The following is a 21860-nucleotide window of genomic DNA, read 5'->3' as shown; positions in this document are numbered from 1 at the left end:
ATGTTGTCACAACACCATATTATGAATTAATCTTCTCACAATTCTTTTATACTTAATGATTGGGTCACTAGTACGTAACTAACGTGTTATCTTAGAACACTTTAAATACATTGTGTTTATCATATGTATTGTGATAGTGTATATTATGCTAAAATGCATGAATAACAACACAGGGAGGCACCGCCTGAAACTCAGTAAATATGCGACTTTACAATGGTTGCTCATTTCATTCTCCGGAATAACATTTCCGATATATATAAATATATATATATATATATATATATATATATATATATGTGTGTGTGTGTGTGTGTGTGTGTATGAATATATATATATATATATATATATATATATATATATATGTATATATATATATACATATAGATATATATTATCTATACTCGTATAGTATATCTTAGTAGTATAGTGACATTATAGTAATGTTTATGAGCATGATGATAGCCTTTGTAATAACTTAGTTTACTATTCATGCATAGTGAGTGTGTAGGTAAAGTTGGATATAACGAGTTAAAACAATAATTAGATATTATGCTAAATTACGCCTTTACATAGGGTCTACTATATTTTTTTTTCTCTCTCTCTCTCTGCTCGCTTTTATTTGTTAAGGCGGAGTATACCATTCTTATTTCTCATCAAAATGAACGCCCATTATACAATTTTGACATTCATCATAAGCGCAATGTCCCATCCTAAAAGGAGATAAAAAGCTTGAGGGGAGGTTTCGTTTCGGGTTCAGTTAACTTCTGAGAAGGTAACGTAAAATCAGATCAAAGGCGTCGCCTCATTCTCAAAACCGCTGTCGGATGTAGAGCCTTTCATGTCATTCATTTCTCTACCTAAACACACATTTACCACTACACACACACACATACACATACACACACACACACGCATGTAATACGCTCTCTTGCAGAGCGTCTTTTGTGCGTTGGGTGTGGTTGTCAACAGAACGGAGTACAAAAGCTGCTAAGCTAAATTTCTATTGGAAGGGCGCATTGTTATCTCACTGCGTGATCAATCGTGGTGAAAAAAAGAAAAGGTATACCAGATCACGAGCGAGAGAACGCACTGTCCCAACAAAATGTTTTCCATCGCATCGGAGTGTCAGTGAGATCCAAAAGGAAGCAGCTTGGGGACATTAAACGCAGCACTTAACGAAAGTGCATATTACGATTATCTTGTAGGGAGAACATCATCAGTGTACAAGTGGCAGATATCCACCATTACTGCCTGTGCAGTCGGTAAGTCAGCATTTTGGCGGCATGGAACCGCATTTTTCATGTTTTTAGGAGCATTCTATCTGTGGTACGTACGTTCAACCGTCGCACGTAACAGGTGCTATCTCCGGGGATTATTCCCCCGCTCAGCTCGCGAAGCCATAGGCATAATCGTTGCTGATTCTCGCCGGCCGAGGCGGAGCTCCTATCAGTGCACTCGCCGTGGCATAATGAAATGTGCACGAGTGGTAATTCTTGATGAAAACAGCATATCGAGTTTTTACGGCGTTAAATAGTGTTTCTTCTTAGGCATCACATAGACATAGAGCAGATTATTCTTTTGTCGCATACAAAGACACAGCTGTTACAGTTGATAGGGCTTATTTCCCGGAGTCGTCATAAATTACCTTAGAGTTCTTGTTCCATTCCCTTTCTTTTTTTTTTCGATTTCAGTTGCAAGAGAGAGTGTGTGTGTGACCATTCGTGTATGTACATGTGAAAGTGAAATGCTTCCATTTTCTTTTATGTCATTTTTTTGAGGGGGACTAATCCAATCGTCACCAAGGAACTAATAAGAGAAACCTTAAAAGAGATGATGATACGATCAAAAAGTTATAAGAATATAAGTATATATATATATATATATATATATATATATATATATATATATATAACTTTTAAAGCGGATGAAAGTATCAAAATTTTCTTCAGCTTGTCTTCTGTTTCGGTCCAATATTACAAAAAAGCGTACTTCCATTCCAATCGACAAGACTTAATCTTTCTTTGGAGCGAATCATCTTTAAAAGAGTATAAATATTCAATTATTCATCAAATGTTTACTGCTAATCGTAATACAATATGTAACTAAAAGGTGCTCACAAGCTGTCATGTCATCGTCATGAATCATTAAACCAAAGAAAACAAAAGATAGCATATATTCATAATCGTGTCTATACAGGTAGACAGAGTTGTTCGCAATAAAGGCGGGTCAAATGTTTATTATAATTATCTAGGCCTAAACCATCTGGAGTGCAATATCACACTCTGCAGAAGAAAATAATGGTGGAGGTTTCATCAAAATCGGGCCTATAGAATGAAACAGTTATTGCATGTTAAGTTTCACAAGTGTTTTCACCAAACAGTTATCACTCACAACCACAAAATATTGTGAGATGTGAATTAGATGCCAACATCTCACAGTAACGTTCAATTTACTGTCACGCGACTATTCTTCACTATTATGTCCCTTTTCATGAAGTTGTTTATCTTTGGTGTCGTTTTGTCATTATCAAAGTTTCAATAACACAATATAGGAATGATTACTTTTACAGAGAAATGGATTGTAGTTGCTACGTCGTTATGAACCAGAGCATGGTTTTATGATATTCTGGTGTGCAATCCAGTTAGAGTACTGTGAGGTGATGACATCATTGTGTCTTTTAAGTGACGTAATCAAATGCGGTTGCGACCAATACTCAAGCGATGAAAATGTGAATCTTTAACAGTCAGTATGTCCTTTTAACTAAATCTATCTAATTCTTATGATTGATTATCATGTTCTTCTAATATCACACTATTTATTATGTTCAAGTTAACGAAGATGTGGAATTACAACATGTAATCTTTAAAGCACCTCGAGAATATACATTCATAAAACTTAACTCGCACAATCGTGGAAAGATAATTATAAGAAGTGGTTTGCTGCTACATAAGTGCACATGTCATATTTCAGCTGCGTTGCAAAAGGGGGAAGATGTGGAATTACAACATGTAAGCTTTAAAGCACCTCGAGAATATACATTCATAAAACTTAACTTGCACAATCGTGGAAAGATAATTATAAGAAGTGGTTTGCTGCTACATAAGTGCACATGTCATATTTCAGCTGCGTTGCAAAAGGGGGCCTACTAATTCTGTCTCATAATGTTTTGATAGCGCAAACAGAGTTTACTTCTACTCAGTATGTGTTTTCAATATAGATTTCGGTAAAAAAAAAAAACAGTTGGGCAAAATGCGTATAATCTTCACAAGTATTTCGCTAATCTGCGAAATACTTCATAGCCTTCACAGTATTATATACAGGGCCGTGGTTGGACGACTTCGGATTATACGATAAAGACTCACATAAACCTTTCAGTGTTTTAAATAGCGATTGGTGGCCTGTAAATATCATTTGCATAAAATCAGCTCTGTGTATAATGCTTGCTGATAACCTGAGAAAGACAGAGAGAGAGAAAAAAACATGGGTACGCGTATAGAATAACTTGATTATTAGGTAACCCTTAGAACGAAACATAACTCTACAGCGGAATTATAGATCTGTTCTTTCATTGTTGGTCTTGTCTTGATTACACAGTGACACGTTAATGACCATGAGAAGTGTTTTGCTTACGTGTCAATTAGATGCTAAAAGGTTTTGGTATGAATGACTGCAATAGACTCGAGCACACTTTTATATTTCGCTCTAAATCACATTTAACACGAGCTGTTGATTAATAGATTCGCCCGCTAAAGAAAAGGAACATGATTTATAGATTTCGTTAAAATTGCAGTTTCATGGCCTGAAATAGATTTGTCGCAAGAAACGTAAACATGACGTTTGGTAAGCAAGAGAGCAAACGACAAACTGAACGAAAGATTTCTGCGGGTTTTTATAGGGGGGGGGGGGGGACTGCCACGAAATAGCTTCTCATAATCTTAAGAGAAGAGACTGGTTTATCGGGTACCAACAGTCAAGTTTATTGGGAAATTAGTCTCGCTTCTACATACGATTATTTTGACTATCTCAATCTAGTGAATTGCCGATTTGTTCTCGATATGTCAAACCGCCCACGACCCCCAGATAATAGATTTGATTTCTATAACATTGTAAAATATGGTACGGTCGGTGAATCAGATCTGAAAGGAAGTTACCTGATCGGATCCGCAGTCAAAAACTTAAAAGGGTCGCCGCTAGGTCATACCTGTGGAACTTTGTATAGGACCTACAGAAGGTCGTATGTATAGTTATAGGGGCATGTCGTCACAACACAGTTGTATTTGAGACACTAAATGCATAGACTTCAATGTACATTTCATCGCATTGTTTTTTTTTCAGCATTCCTCTTTGGATTTCATTGTTGAATTCACTTTTGGAAGAACACGTCGGCTCCAGTGGTATGCATGGAATGTAATGGCCACGGCTATAACATGGGAAATATACGGAAACAAAATTTACACGAACAGGAGCAGTTATATACTTGTACCAATAGCAGTATTTTGTACCACTGCAATGTTTGACTATTCAGAGAAAACACAATTCATGATTCTTTTAAGCATAAGCAATTATTCAGTGTTTACTTTCTCGACCAAGATCGTGTTTGAAGCGCAAAAATATTTTTGAGGTAATTGCCTCCTTAGTGCGCTGTTGACATTTTTCTCAGATGTGATATTGACTTTGCTGACGAAGAAATGTGTTGTTATAGCATACTATGTAAACTGAGCTCTGGGTCATAAAGGTGATGATCCGTGAAGAAGAAAAAAAAACATTTCAGGAAGTGGGTTTGTGATAATCTTTGCACATATCAAGTCTGCACGTACATCGCCCCGTGCTATTTTTTTTTTTTGTCTATATAATTTGCTAAAATACACTTGCAAGAAGTATAAGGCTCCCAGTAGAATATACGGAAATGAGAGATGCGTATAAGGACCAGTATTTCTGTAAAAGAAGAGACAGGACAGATGTAGGTATGAATTTTGTCGTTGGGGGATGGTCTGTCAGATTATGGTCATGTACTGAGCGTTTCGGCATGACAAAAAAAAAAGAAATACAGACGTTTGATAGCTTAATAGATTAGATTAAACACATATTATGATGAAATAAGTATATATATATATATGTATATACACACATATATATATACATATATATATATATGTGTGTGTGTGTGTGTGTGTGTGTGTGTGTGTGTGTGTAATCGTTATCAGAATGGTTTGTGTAGATTCAGCATTTAATGTCAAAAGCGTAGCAATGAAAATGTATAAGGTTGTTCCATGATATGATTTCAAAGTTAGGGTGTCGTCGAGTCGTCACAAGATTTTACCGTGGTGATTTCTGAAGTAAGTGTTACATTATGAACATAGTTAAATGACATACAACTGTGAGTCACCAAGAAAAAAAAAAAGATATCAAGGAAAAGGAGGTCGATATCTGTTGCAAGGCCCACACGATATTTTGCGATAGAAGCCAGCCCTTCTTGAAGATACATATACAGAATAAAACAACACAAAACAAAATGAGTACACTGTGATCTCGAAAGGCGTGAGGTGGTGTTCAGCTTAATGAAAGTTAACAAGTAACGCCTGTGTTTGTAAACACAAAGCTTATCCCACACCATGGAGCTACATAATATTCAATGCTTAATTGCACAGCGGAGCGAGCTGTAAGCACAGCGGCCGACAAGATATTGGCGCCGTTTCATGGCCACGTAAAATACAATAATCCTTCGTCTGAAAATTATGTGGGTTGCTTAGTTCTCCAACCGAAGATTTGATGAAGGTGCCACAAAGTGTGAGTCTTTCAATAATTTCTCACCTTTGTTCTCTCGACTCAAATAAAATGTCTTCTTCTATCGCTCGCGTGCTATGCCCGTCTGGTATACAACGAATATAACAATCTTCCCGCCTTTTGATCACATTCCGGATCAATCCAACGCGTGGTTATGGCCATGTGAACGCTACATAATGGCAAATGTTCTTTCTTGTTTTTACATTCCTAGTGAAAACAATGAGTTCAGCAATGATAAAGTAAACACTGTCATTCTTTCACATTTTCTTTCAACTGGAACCTCTACACCCCAGTGCGTTTTTTAATCCTTGAAATAGATCGTTTTTATTTCGGAAAATAGTAAAAAACAAACAATGTGAGGAAGAGCTGAAGGTATGTTTTAGATTACCTTCTGATTGGTATCAAATTGCATGCGACAAAACTTTTCATGCTAAGTCCTTCTTGCACATGGTTTTTGCTTTTTATAAGTACTTAAGTCCTTTTGTCCTGTTTGTGGTCGTAGTATTTTTTTAATCTTAATTATTTATAACTATAGTTCAGTTTGACTTTTTCATATTCTTAATCAGAAACTGGTAAGGCAGTATTTGTGTGAAGATTTATCAGGGTTAATTACTTGGTTTTGCAACCGACATTGTCATTTTGGTTTTTATGTTCACCATCACTTGAAAACTGGAACATTCCAGTGACCTATAGTAATTATCTGAGTTTGGATCGTTTTATTAATATCCACGAGTCGTACAAGCCACAAATAACGTCAATAAGTTTGACACTACGTAAAAATAGCCCAAGAATTAGACATTGCATGGGGCTTAATGTGTCGGGTTCGTGGGCCTTGTTTGCTTAGTGTCGAACTCGTGGACTTCATGACTCATGGGCTTTCTGACTAGTGGGCCGCATGATTCACGGGCTGTGTGACTCGTTGCAGTCGTGGGCTGTATGATTCGTGGGCGTCGAACTCGTGACGTGAACCCATATGGAATAAGAAAAGTAACTGATGCGGAAAATACTGTGCATGGATCTGTATATAGGCCTACAAAGTATAAACGTGACTGCGTGTTTTTTTCTCTCTGTCTATTTACCAGTTTGTCTGTGTTGATGAAAGTGTGTGTAAGTTTGGTTTGACACCCATCAGTGTAAAATAATGTTAATTGTACCCTTCGTGAAAACCCTATCTCTGAAGGTGTTATAGAGCTCCTATGGAGTTTAGGTGCGCGAATGGTCCTTTTTATGAGCAAATTGTACATTATCACTGTAGTAAGGTAAGGAAAATGTAATCATTTCAAAGTGAGCGCTTCCATTGAGAACTCCCTTAACGTGACTATCCTATAGAGGGATCAACAATGCAACAATGCATATAATATTAAAGCCGATCCAAGGATCAAGTTGTTCCTGGTTCACTGCTTCATTTATGAATTTGGTACCATCGCCCTTCTTTCAAACAACGGAAACCCTGCTTTGCACGAGTTTGACCCTTAAATTTGCAGAGTACAGATTTAGGTTCAGTCTCGCAGCTGGGAGCAAACATTTACCGAAATTGCAAACATTACTCACGTCTTACGGCTGACATTTCAACCAAAAATCCGCCAAAGGGTCACATTCCAAGGGTCATTTCTATATGGTTAATTCATATTCAGAGCGTTTAGATAATTTTTTAGTTCAAGAAAGAAAAGACTGCCCTCGTGTTTGATTTGCACTTATGCGCACGCACACTCACCTAATACACACACAAATTGTGCATATTCCTCAGCGCTGCAAAAGCCCCTATTTATGTGTATCATTATGGGCTGTGTTTTAGTTCATAATTTATGATGCTATACAGTTGAACGCATAGATATAGATAGACTATTAAGATAATGTTATCTATATGGACGTGGAGGGAGAAAGCCTACACGATATATCAATGCACATAATAATGTAAAGCGAAAAGTTAAGGGGACATGCAGAGGGGGGGGGGCAACTATATGTTGCTGAATTATGCATGTTTCAAACACACGATAAAAATCGATATCCTCTCCATTTCTCGTTAATTTGAGGTTTACGTGCACACTACACGATGTAATGGATAACATCTGACTGTAGCATATAAAGCAACTTCATTTCTGTAAGGAGAAAAATGAAATGCAGTGTGTCACGCGTAAATTCGGGTCGTGCTTGCTGAATGCCAGCTCTGCAAATTTGCTAATCAATTAATCATCCGGTTGCTCACTGAGAGCAGAACGGATGGTAAGTTTTTCCGCCATGAAGTAATTGTGGGCTCAGAATCTGGCATATGAAACCATAATATAGTTAGGTAAACCACAGTATCTCTTTATATCGGCATTAGCTGTGGCTCGGTGGCCACTTAAAATGAATGATGTCGAGCCACCAAATTTTCAAAAAGGCTATCTCTTGGTGGCCCGATCGGGCACTGAAGAATCGAAATGGATCGTTATGTTTCCTTTTATTTTGGACCACCAAAATTTCTCATGATATACGATTTTTAGTGGCCCGAACTGGACCAGAGCCATCGACACTCCGTCAGTATATCCTTCCTAACAATTCCTTTCATCGTAGCGTTATCTGTCCTTTCCTTGATTTTTAACCCACATGTAGACGCTTAAAAACTATTAAAAAAAAGATAGAATATAAACAACTTGACAGCATCCTATAGGCTATGGAATCGTATTCCGTGATTTATGACGTGTGCCGTACCATCTGTACACGAGACGTCTTGCGCCAGATTTTTGCCTCGTGCAGAACGGTCTGATGGAAATTAAAGGGTGTGTACAGTTCTGGTCGAGGTGAGGATTTAGCTTTTAACGTTTTGCGAGATATTCAGAAACCACTCTATGAGATGTCAAAGAGCATGCAATTCTAAGGGGTATCAAAAGTTTATTCGATGAAAATCAGTTTTGAAATGGCTGAGATATCCAAAAACAATGTGAAACAAAGAGATCCTAATAAAGTTGTGGCATGTCGCCTTTTATTATTAGCACTTTTTTGGATATCTCAGCCATTTGGAAACCAATTTTCATCAAATAAACGTTGAATCCTTCTTAAAATTACATGTTCTTTCATATTTCATAATAGGCTTTTCATTATCTCACCTAGGAATGTTCAAAACATGAATCCTCACCTCAACCAGTACTGTACAGTCCCTTTAATGAAATTGACCAGTGTCCACTAATGAAGGAGGAAGTGGGGTCAGTTAATGTCCATGAAACCTGTTTAGTGTACCATAACTAATACCAACACAGCACAACAGTGACCGAACTGCTACGAAGCTGACTCGGGTTTCAGTTTCGTCAAACAAATAAAACGAAATAACAAAACCCACGAGATACACAAAAAAGTCAATCATACAAAGCAGCTTCACAAAATAGAGCGAATGAGATATGAAAATATATTCATAAAAACACCTGCGTTTTATCTTTATCTTTTTTAAAGTTGACTGTGCATGTAAACAGGAACAGATGCATAGATTTATTGCCGCCTATACAGTTTTGTTTAATTGTTGTGTGCCTGCGTTTGTCTACAAACGACTGTAGGTGTCCAACGACATAATTCACGTCGAATAACATGAATAGTGACTTTCATATGTTTTGGTTGACGCGCTAAACATACCATGCACATTAATTTGTACCATTATCATGATGAAAGTTCTACGTTAGATGCGGAAGTGATTTCCAATTTCAGTATGCCACTATTAGTATTTCCCACACTTCAATGCTGATAACCAGGCTTTAAAATGGGCTATCTTTTTGATGTGCGTGTATCTTGGATATCTAATTTGCCCATGGAAGTGTATCACATTGTTGTTGTCTTCTGAGAGCTTTTAGGTCTTTCCTTTTCATTCATTAGCCCCACCCATCACATGCCAAGTTTGTTTCATCATGCATCTACACAATAGCTGGAGATACTATCTATCGTGTGTTACAAGGAGACTCAGACGTTTGCGGTAGTTGAAACTACCACAATGACAATTACTTATCAGCTTTCGTAATATTAGACCATTTCCACAGTGGTTGTCATAGAATTAATGCGCATCACTGCCACGGTTAGTCAAAGGGGTTGCATAATTATATTCATAATTTACAACTTTAATCGGAGCTTGATATCATTAGCAGAGGCAACGCTAATGTACTTATACAAGGCCACTTTGTATCAAGAAAAGAAAAAAAAATTGCTGTGGGATATGGCAATCGCCATGGTATTAAAGATCCAGTCCTTGAAAGCTACAATTGATTTAACCCCGATATGATTGACTTTCCTTGATCTCTGGCCATATTATTGTTGACCAAACATAACAGTGTGTGGTGCAACCTTCATCAACTGGTGTAATTTGATACGACATTATCTTAATGATGCTTACATGTAATAGGTGATTATCAACACCTGCATATCTTTGTGTACAAATTGGATCCGGTATACAAAAAAACAAAACATACACATTAGTGCTCGAATTAATTATGAAACAGAATATGCGCAATATACCAACTCTGCCGCCACTCACAAAAGACTGCAAAATGATGCTAAATTCTGTCATCAGTAAGATCTGCTATAAATACACCTATGGTGGTGGAATACAATTAGCGTTTAATGTGATATTTGAATTCTCATCTACTGATCACGCTGATGCTCATTAATAATCATAATGCTGAATGCGAATTAGACAGTTATGCAATTCCGAAAGGAACATAGAGGATTCCACACGTATTACGCGATGGAATATTTCATATTCTAATTTTAGTACAATATTGTCGTATTAAGAACTTACCCCAGCAAAACTGACATGGGTTTTGCATGATCAAAATAATGTTAATATTTAGTTCTTATCATGATTTTCTTCTTGATATTATATTCTTGTTTGTTCAATGTGAAATGCTCCATCGAGACGCAAGTTCAAATAGCTCTATGAAAATATATTTTTTTTTCCATAATGAAAAAATAGTCATCTCTTCTGAATTATTTTGATTTCTTTTGCATTTTTTTTTTTGGGCCCAAAGTTCCCTAGTGTGTCATGATAACACAGGACCTACTTATTGAATTCAAAGCAAGTAAGAATATGGTATTCTGTAATGACATTGGTGGTCTGATTCCTTGCATTCATTTCCTTTTAGTCAAACAAAATGTTCAGCATATACTTTTTCCTAAAAGATACCATTATTTTGCTATTGTATTTATATATCAGTGGTGTTTTTGTGTGTGTGTGTGTCTGTGTATCTGTCTGTCTGTCTGTGCGTTAATGCGTGTGTAGGGGGTTGTGTGTGTGTCTGTCTGTCTGTGCGTTAATGCGTGTGTAGGGAGTTGTGTGTGTGTGTGTGTGTGTGTGTGTGTGTGTGTGTTTGTTTGCGCACGCGAGAGAATTCAGATATGAGTTTCGATTATGATCATGAATGATCATGGCATGCGTGGAATTCAGAGTATTTCGTTTCTTTTTTTTTTCTCTCGTGCAAACAACAAGTGAATAGATTGATGATGTGTAGACAGTTCACCACTTTATCCGTGGCATAATACAATAATTCATGCATAAACGCCTCTGCGTTGGTTTTCCGTCAATGTGCGAGACTTGTTGAATGTCTTTCATTTGTCTCGTATAAGGCTGCGTTCACATAGAAGTATTCGGTATTCGGTATTCGGTATTCGGTGTTCGGTATTCGCTATTCGGGCACCGAATACACCGCCACCCGCACCGTCAACTCACCATCCCATGCAGTGAGGATTTCTTCCTCCTACATCCCAGCAAATCTTATTAACAATTTCTAAACTGCATCAGAATGTCAGTCTACATGCTTATTTTTGCTAAAGGGCAAATCCAGACCAAAAGTGTCATTATTTCATAAACGAGAGACGGTATACGCTGCAAGAAAATCGAACAAGCTCGATTCCCACTTTGCTATACTTTTCGCAGCTATTCGGTACTTTCGAATAGTGCCCTCCTATGTGAACCGGTGTGAGGAAATCCTATCGTTCGATTCAAGCTATTCGCGTGCCCACGAAAAACGAGCCCGAATACCCGAATAGTATACTTCTATGTGAACGCAGCCTGATGCCGTCGCGGGTGATAAAGTAGTTTCGGCATTTTCCGGTTTTGTGCGTATTAACAACGGCGCAAAAGCAGTCATTAAACGGAAATTAATTCCAGATCAAAGTTTCGGTACAGCCATTGCTGGATTAGCAGACTACAACAATTCATAAAGTCACACCTGGACAACGATATACAGAAATTACGAAGGGAATTCAACATATGATATATTTTCATTTTCTAGCATAATGAGATACAATATGTAGCACTTGGCTTCCCTCTTTCGGAGGGCAGGAGAGTAATATTACCCTCAGCATAATATGACATTAACAAGTTTAAGGAATGTGTACTATTCAAGATATTGTCGAATTTTTCTTTATATTTTCTTTATCACTTTGTCTGTGTGACACATCACGAACTGTCGTAGTTTTTCTCATTCAGCCATTGCGGTACCGAAGCTGTAAAAATCTATAACTTTTGAGCGAATCGACCTGTTCATTTCTGCATTAACTCAATCCGCCTACATTTAGGTTTCATTCCCCTTAATGTAGGGAATGTTGAGGAACAAAATGACGTCACCAAGCTGAAAGGCGTCAAAATAGGCTTTAGTAGGCATATGATATAGTAAGTGCTGGTCTTAAAAAATGAAAGAAGAAATAAACACAATACCAAAACCGCTACCCATTTTCACGTACATGTTAGCACTATTAGCTGTAGGCTTCCCAAATTTCCATCTCCCTGCTCACAATGAACGAGTGACACTGGTCGCCATTGTACGATTGATTACAGTTCCCCCAAGCGTGTTAGCTGTGGAGCTAATGGCGTGGTTCGTCATTCACAATGGTCGCCGAAGAACATGATACAGGCAGACTATAAGGTCTGACCTGTAATTCCGTATTAGTGCAATCGAGCTGTTCTCTCCTGTACTGGATACATAGTAAACTTTCATAGGCTTGTTATTGTTTCTGGATGCAGCGAAAGAATATCAATGGACCAATTCACAGTTTAGTAAGATTCTGCAGTGACCTTTGAAACAAGAAACTTCACAAAACATCAATGTAAACAGCCAAGCTAAAAAGTAGCAATTTACATCATAGTAGGCCTATGCCCCATGAAAGACTTGTTTATCTGCATGGTTGAAAAGAATGCACGATCACCTGTGCATTCCGATGCACACCTGGGTCACATCTGAATATTAAACGTAGATTTCATGAGACCTATTCAGTTTTTTTTTGTCCTCTCGCTCTCTCTCTAAAATACCACAGATTAAGTCAATTTTAAGGAAAAGTCCGCGATGACCTTTATCTGCACATGCTCAGATTTTAACTGTGAACTGACCTTATATTGGAAAATATTGTGTGCTTATGTGTGTATGTCTATATGAGGGTATATTAATACCGTAAGATTAGTACATTTTTTCTGATTTTGTCCGTAAGTATATTTTTCTCTCTTTATGACTCTCTCTAATAAATCATAGATTCCAGCTGAGCGAGTATACAACGCTTGCAGGCACAAACACCGCTCACGGCCCATTGGCACAATATACCCGTGCCATCTGATCCCTTACCGACTCACCAACCCAATTCTGTTCTCTGTCGTCGCATAGCAACGGTACGCTGCCGTGCACGAGACCTCCGACATAATGAGTGGTCGCCAGAGCAACCCGACAACCAACAACTGCCTCATCCCCTGTTTCTTCCTGTCTGACTGCATCCTGCTGGCCGGAGTGGTGGTACTATGGTAAGGGCATCTCGTCCGTCTGTAGAAAATTAGAGTCCAAGCCATACTTAAAGGGATGATATAGTATTGGTGGAGATGAGGATTGGGCTTTTAACTTCATGTGAAATACTAAGAAACCACTCATGAAATAGTACAGAGCATACCATTCTAAGAGGAATTCAAAATTTATTTGATGAAGATCGGTTTTGAAATGACTGAAACATCTAAAAACAAAGTAAAACAAAGCGATCATAATAAAAGATGGGTCCCATCTTTTATTAAGATTGCTCTGTTTTGGATATCTCAGTCATTTCAAAAACCAATTTTCATCAATAAATGGTGAATTCCTCCCGGCATTACATGCTCTTTCATATTTCATGAGAGGTTTCTTGTTATCTCTCTCTCTCTCTCTCTCTCTCTCTCTCTCACACACACACACACACACACACACACACACACACAAGTTAGCCAAAAAAGTTAACCAAAACTGCATGATCCCTTTAAAATGATTGTCTCGCTCAGCCACTAAGGGATTGGTTGGGACTGACGTACTGGCAATTAAATCTCAGCACGGCAGATGTTCGAGATATGCTGCAGGGTTTGAGCCACGACAAACGATCAATATGAACTCACGCATGTGTATACCCATATAATTATACCAATTTGTGCTTACGTTGATTGTACACAGATGCGAGTGCATTCGATTAATTAATAACAATTTAATTTGTTAGACGTAGCGCATCCTCGGCATAGAGGTAACGGGCAATGAAGTATAATAATAAACCACTTTGTTGACTGCGTTATAAATCATGAACGGTCTGTGATGTCGTAAAATATCAAAAGATTTCACCTCTGATTACGGCTCCATCATGTCGTCTATATCTTTCCATTTGTCCCAGCTACTCACCTGACTTGCATGATATCACCTACCACCTTTTTAACGTCCTTGGATACTTTGGTTTTCCTCAATTCTTGATCTGTCTGTAATCCCCTGTATCTCTCTACTCTGCAATATGTTACTTTCTCCCAGTTAATTGTGACACCATTCAGTACCATTCTACATCCGATGTACTCGTATGTCTCATCAATCTCATTCTAACAGCATGATGGAAGGACCGTGTTTACTCGTAATCTTATGACGTATTAGATAAATCCTCTCCGCGAGATTGATAGGATAAATAAAAAGGCATTGAATGATATGCGAGAATGACAGGTGTTGATGATAATATAATGCAAATTATCTTTATGCGTTCATAAAATCCACTTGCACGATTTTCCCTTTCCGTAATAAAAGCAACTTCCTCTTTGGTTATTAATTTCTGTCGTTTTTCAATTGGGTGGTCCTTCTGGGGGTAAAGACTGCTTTTCAGGAGAAGTCAGTATCGTAATTATGAACACAGTCATAAGTAGAATCAATAAAGACACATGGTAATAGCTTTAAATTGCATTGAATTCATATATTCATAAGAAGATATTTCGTCATGAAAACCCATGCCCCCACTCCCCCAAAATAATGGATAAAGATCATTTGATTTTTCACTCCAATTCAAACTGATGTGTACAGCAAGTGATTGCTAAAAAAAAAAAATCATATTAAAAAGAAACCAAACACATCTGTGATTTCTTCTCGAAAACATTTTGTCCTTCCACGGAATAAATGTGTGCCACATAATATCCTTGTGAACGAGAAGAAAAAAATGCTCCTAAATCCGATGCAATTATGTTTGTCCAATCGTAGGATCATGGGCGTTCCTACCGAACACAATGAGCCCATAGAGTCTGAGTCAAACACCTAATACGGATGAATTATAATGTCCTCGATTTTCTTACGTAAGAAACGATGTTTAGCTCTTCCTCGAAGCTAGCAATAATTGTGGTTACGACAATATTATCTGTTGCTTTTTATCCCGTAACTCACCCTCCGCCCCCCCCCCCCCCGCAAAAACAAAAACAACAAAACAAGATTCAGACCGCGTACTATAGTAGAGCTAACAGGTACAAGGATGTCCCATGCCTTCAATTCTAAGTGGATGGTAAGAATTACGCTACCTCGGTGGCAAATGGTAGGACGGAGCACTGCTTATCAATGTTCCGAGTTTTTGCTTTTATGTTGTCATTGCTTCTTGGCGTAGGAAAAGAAGTGTAACTTCTCATTCATAAGCGAGTGTTGATTATAAACGCTGCATATAAAATATAAGCATTTTAGCATTTTCAAACACAGTGTATACAAATTTCCATTTTTTTTTAAAGCAAGAGAATATTGAGCAGAGGGGTGAAGGTTGAGGTGTAAATTTTCTCTGATTTGTCTCCCTCTACAATACAATGTTGGAATTTCGGAGCTCTGGTATCTGTTCCAAGTTCATCGTGTCACTGCTGGCAACCAGGGATAGCCTGGTGGCAGTGTCGCTGCCAGGAAAGCAGTAGATGACAGGTTCGAGTCCCTTGGTTCCTTTTTCAAACATGTTCGTTAAATTACAGACCAGCAGTTGCTATCGACCATACAGATTTCATTTGTAGAGGGAGACATAATATTATTATTATCGTCATTATTATCTTTGTCCTTCTTCGCCACTGACTTACAGGTATTTCATGCAATGGTGGGACCAGACATTCACCTTACACCTCGCCACGATCGTCTGCAGTGATCTCGGCCATTACAGCTTCCCCGACACTGGCGCCGAGCTCATCCCCGAGATCATCGTCTATGTCCTCGCCTTTGTCGTGCCTCCCATTGTGGTGAGTTTCTCCGCCATAATAGTGACCTTAAATCTATCCTATCAGTCTCCGTTTGTGTTTTAAAGTCCAGATACTGGTTCTGATGTATAAATGTACTTATAGTGCACGAGCGTTTCTCACTCATCCAAACTAGTTGTCTCAAACGTGATCCCATCGCTGGCAATGCTGGGTTCCCGCTGTCGTGCGATCCGCCCACGATTGATCATTAGTAGCTGATCGTGGAATTTTCGTGGTCTGAATCGTAGAGTAATCGTGGTGATCGTACATGATCTTCAAGTCAGTCGCGGAAATCGCGTCGCGTCCACAACTTTTCTACGATCGTCACGATCGCCACGACTGACCTCAAAATATGTTACGATCACCACGATTACTCCACGATTTGCCAGATTATGATGAAGTGTATAGGTCCATGAATAGACAGAAAAAATTATTCCAATATCAACTACCAATGACCATGCAGTCGTTGCGTGCGTGGCGGATCACACGACAGTGGGAACCAAGCATTAGGCGTATGCAAGTCCATCTGCACTTACACGTCATGATTTTCTCTGTTTCTTCATTTCTGTAATGTCTTCCCTTCACCGTTACGTGTAACTGTCTTCTTTCCTCTCATTGGCAGATTCTATTTGGCGAAGCTGCCGTGGCCCTGTACTACCTCCAGGGAGGGGAGAAGGAGCTCACTCGGGAGAAGACAGTCAGAACGTTCGGCATTAAGCTCCACGCTCTGCTCCGACGGACCGTACGTTTTACCGGTGAGGACTTGGTGATAATAGTGGTGATGAGGAGGAGAAGGATGATGGTGATGATGATGATGATGATGATGATGATGATGGGGGTGGTGGTGGCAATGATGGTGTTGGTATTGATGATAATGACGATGATGACATAATAATAATGATGGTGGTGACGATGATGGTGATGATATTGATCATGATGATAATGACAATGATGATGATGATGATGATGATGACAGTTTCGATGATGATGATGTGAATGTCGAGGATGACTATCTTAGGAGTGACGAAAATGATAATTTGGTGGTGGTGATGATGGTGATTATGAGAAAGATGGTGATGCAGAAGGTTGTGATGCGTATTGTAATAGAGATTATTTTTAATATGATGATGCTGATGTTAGCAACGTAGCTCTTCTTTTCAACAGCAAATTTGATAAAGATAAGAGCAGATTTGTAGCAATGATGATGATATTGATAATGATGGCCTTCATTAAACAATTATGATGATAATGATAGTAATAAATCAATAAACAAAATAATAATAGTCGAACATCTAATCAATGAATCTGTCAATATCAATCCAACGATAGATCGATAAATCTATCAATCAATCTATCTATCTATCTATCTATCTATCTATCTATCTATCTATCTATCTATCTATCAACACTCTTTGCAGGTATATTTCTCCTCGGTGCCTTCTTGACATGGATCTTGACACGAGCTGGTAAGATTATCCTGGGCCGGCCGGCTCCCTACTTCTTCTCCGCTGCCTCCTGCCTCACTCCATGCGCCAGCGGCAGCGTATTCACCATCACAGACTGTGCAGATACTGAAGATGACGACCTGGCAAGGTATCTCTTAGCTAATAATCATCATGACCATAATAGATAAGTATAATGATAATCACCAATATCTTGACCCCTCCCCTCCAGCCTCAACCCCCCCCCCCCCCCAGTGACCAGCATCTCTTTAAGGTAGAATGTATTTTGTTGACTTTTGATTAGTTTGAACCATCAAATCCTTCATCCTTCTCAAGCCAACGACACTTCCTTTGACTGCTTGGGATTACGATCTATCCCATATCTCATGTTTGCAAATTTTATGCGGATATGGCACCTGGCACAGTTTTCTCTAACTAGTTCAGAGCAGTTCGTTTGAAAATAGTGTACGGTCAAAAGAGGAAGGCCCTTTGTTTGAAATCAGACCTTGTGCGCTGCATTTAATTTCCTTTCTTTCATGACAAGAGATCTGCCTTAGTTTTAATATTTAAAATCGCAATTCATGGTGTGGGTCCTCGCTGAAATTTACAGAAGTCACAATCCACGGCTGAAAATTCTGATGAATAAACATTACAGAGCGGTGAGCGGGTGATACTTGGTCTAGGACCTCCGGGAGTAATGTCAAATAGTATTTGTGTCAAGTTCGATGACGTTGCGTGCACTCCGGGCAGCGATTAGTGCCTGGACATTGTCTAAGTTCTCGCGTACTCAGTTATTGACAATAATGTGCGTTCGAATAAATGAGTATGATGTATATGATGTTGTGAGTGTTTTATTTCATATTCATGCCTGTGTGTTCACGTGTTTTATAGGCAATCCTTCCCGTCACTCTACGCCTCGCTCAGCGCGTATTCGTCCGTCTTCGTAGCGGTGAGTATAGGCCCTATCTATTAATATGTATACTAACATTTTACACATAACAACTTAAGAATTCAAAACTGCAGTTGCGTTAAATCATCGTCCGCAGGCACTTGAGTAGTATTTTGATCTCATGAGAGAAAAGAGAGGAGAGAGAGAGGCAGACAGACAGACAGACACACACACACACACACACATACACATAATTGTACTATGTGTGAAAAGTGAATGTATAATGTTAATTTCATTCTTTTATTCATTTATCTATTTATTTTTTCCATTTCCTTGAACAAAAAAAAAAATGGATTTTGATACGCGGTCCATTGTGCGTCTTATCGAAAACGAAAGAGAGCCTTGTTCGATATTCACAGGCAGAAGCAAAACTGATAGTTTTGTCAGAGAAATACGCTCACATGTTGAAGAGCAATGTTGATAATGTCAGCTCTTCCTTCACCCAAGGATAAACGCAGAATTCAATGATTATCATCTGAACATAAACGGGACGTGGAACGAAAACGCCAATAGTTTCTTCAATAATTTTCCCTTGCATGCATACTTTGGTATATTCATCAGTTTTCGAATACAGTGTACACGAGCTAGAAATTATCATCATAACATTATGATTATTATGCTAGTAAAGATGGCCTCTTTTCACCACAATGAGGTGTTCGCAGCGCAAAGTGCTGTACTTTATCTATTCTTTATGCTCTGTGTATTCCCATGACAGATATTCCAAAGCAAAGTTGTAATCAGCCTCCAAATACATTACTAAGTATATTGGCGAGGATTCATCTCTGTCCACATCACTGCGAGATATCTTTCGAGTTTCTAAATATGTATACAGTGTAGTTGGCAAAGTTTGAATGTACTCGATGCGAAGTACTTGGGGATATGCAGGGCCGGTGCACTGTTTTCAAAAGTGTGAGGGCCCACTTCCGGGTTTCATGAGCTAACAAGCAAAAAAAAAAAAAAAAAAAAAAAAAGGTCCTCAGCTCATTCAATTCAATGCAAAGGTTTATCAGCTCATCTCTCCCCGTCCCCGTCCACTTCCGGGTTTCTTCAGCTGACAAGCAAAAAAAAAAAAAAAGGTCCTCAGCTCATTCTCTCCCCTCCCATTGTAGTGCCTCTTACGTACTTCCGGGTTGAAAAAAAGTGTGGGGGCCCAAAGTGATGACACCTTATGTATTCCTTTGTATGGTGCACAAAAAGTGTGGGGGCCCGAGCCCCCACGGCCCCCACGGCTGCGCCGCCCCTGATATGTTATAGACGCGTGTGTCTTCTTGTGCCTTTTGCTAGGTTTACATCACTGCGCTGATGAGGCTGAACTCTGCGCACGCGATTCGGCCGTTCGTCGGGCTGGCGGTCTTCTCCGTGCCATTCCTGCTGGGTGTGGAACAGGTCGCCTCGTACAAGTCACACTGGACTGACGTCATCGCCGGATGGATTCTTGGTGGCGCCATTGCTGCGTATCTGGTATGACGTTCTGTACTTATTTATTCATTCATGATTTAATGTATTTATTTATTTATTTGTTTGTTTGTTTATCTATTTTATTCCATTCCATTCCATTTCATTTCATTTTATTCTATTTTATTTTATTTATTCATTCATTCATTCGTTTATTCCAGTCACCATGTCAATTAAACCGATTTTTTACCGAGATGACAGTGAAGTCACAGACCATGCAGATTCCCTTGAATGTACGAAGTTTCTGAAGAAAAAATATCGCTGTGGAGGTACGCCACATAGATACATAGGCCGTACACGTGTGTGTGTGTGTGTGTGTGTGTGTGTTTTATGTGAATGTATTTGTGTGTATTATGTTGGACACTATGTATTCTGATATATCTCCATGTCCATTGTTCTTGGTCTTTTCTCCTTCAGATATTCGCCATACTGGACACGTTCAGAGGCCCGCTGCTGCCGATGACCGAGGAAATGGTCGTTGCTCCCGTCGAAGAATACGACACCCAGGACGATTTCGTGATCGGTAACGGCACTGCCATGCGAAACGGGATGGATAAACCGCTTCAGATGAACGGACTTCGCCAGAGCAACCGCGGCGAGCTCGGTCGCGACCGTGAACCCATACGAGACACGTACCTTGACCGCGCCATGGAGGTAAATGAGGGTGGCGGTGTCTTTAACCGCAGCGAACCCGCCACTAACCGCGGCGAAGCCATTAACCGCGGGCCAATCCCATGGCCTAACCCGCAAATGCCAAGCTCCATAAGCGGACAACGCGTGGCCGATTCGAAGAGAGGAGCAAGCGGGAATGTTGACCATTACATGTACTAATATTTGACTATTTGCTGTGCTCGTTAACATTGCGCTGACAACTTAACACAAGTATCATCACGTATAAGAAACTGATAACCAAAAGCAGTGCTTGCTTTGCTCTTGGCAAGTTTGCAAACAATGGGATTAGCGCTGTGTCCATTCGCTCCCGTAAACCAGAAGACACCACAGAAACATTTTATTTATATCCACTGAAATATATAGCTATTAAATTGCCTCATAATAGTATCCAATCGAATTGTCTGGTTCTGCTAACTCCTTACTTTCCAAAAAAAAAATGCTGCTGATAAACTCTGAATAATTTTGTGTACTGACCATTTTAGATTTCAGTATTCAACCATATGAATTATAAAAAAAAGAAAGGTTCTGTGTAGACGTCTTCCATTCTCGTATTAAATTGTATTGTTTATCTCAAAACACAGTACTAATACAATTTTGTCTCTCAAAGGTTTTCCACGGACTTATGCAATTGCGCCAAAGATTTTATGCCATGATCCGTGACGAATACTAATATAGATTAAATCACTTGATTTACTTATTCATGTATTTCAAAAATCTATTCACGTATGGGTAATACATTCAGCAAGTCGCTGGTTTGAAAGTTTAGTTTTATTTTCACCTCTGAAATCAAACGTTTGGAGTTACCTTTCCTAACTTGGATTAACAGTGCATTTTACTCTTTAGAATGCCCTTTACTTGTGTGTGTGTTTTAAACTTCGAAGGTTCTTTTTCTAACAACAACTGTATATCGATTTAATACATGAACAAAACCAAAGGACATTTTCAAAGCCTTTAAAAATTATGACAGTTTTTAACCTTGAACGAATCTCTTCACCAAAGTATCAAGATGTTTATTTGAAAAAAACAAACAAACAAAGAAACAAATGTATATAATATAATATATATATATATATATATATATATATATATATACCCAATGGAA

The 21860-nt window shown here is 38.8% G+C and overlaps 1 protein-coding gene across 1 annotated transcript; it reads left to right on the top strand.

The window, feature by feature from the left end:
- The first annotated feature begins 1072 nt into the window (after window positions 1-1072).
- Window positions 1073-20961, top strand: LOC139720093 (phospholipid phosphatase-related protein type 1-like). Its single transcript, XM_071631462.1, has 8 exons — window positions 1073-1262; window positions 13266-13528; window positions 16090-16243; window positions 16863-16995; window positions 17659-17833; window positions 18574-18631; window positions 19916-20092; window positions 20504-20961. Exons 2-8 carry the CDS (start codon window positions 13431-13433, stop codon window positions 20915-20917), a joined length of 1209 nt encoding a protein of 402 aa, XP_071487563.1. The 5' UTR covers window positions 1073-1262; window positions 13266-13430; the 3' UTR covers window positions 20918-20961.
- The last annotated feature ends 899 nt before the right edge of the window (window positions 20962-21860 follow it).

The sequence above is a fragment of the Diadema antillarum genome, unplaced genomic scaffold, assembly GCF_040938485.1.
Source record: "Diadema antillarum isolate AM-2024a unplaced genomic scaffold, OU_Dant_1.0 scf00000121, whole genome shotgun sequence".
In the NCBI taxonomy this organism is placed as follows: Eukaryota; Metazoa; Echinodermata; class Echinoidea; order Diadematoida; family Diadematidae; genus Diadema; species Diadema antillarum.
This window is presented reverse-complemented; position numbering and strand designations above follow the sequence as displayed.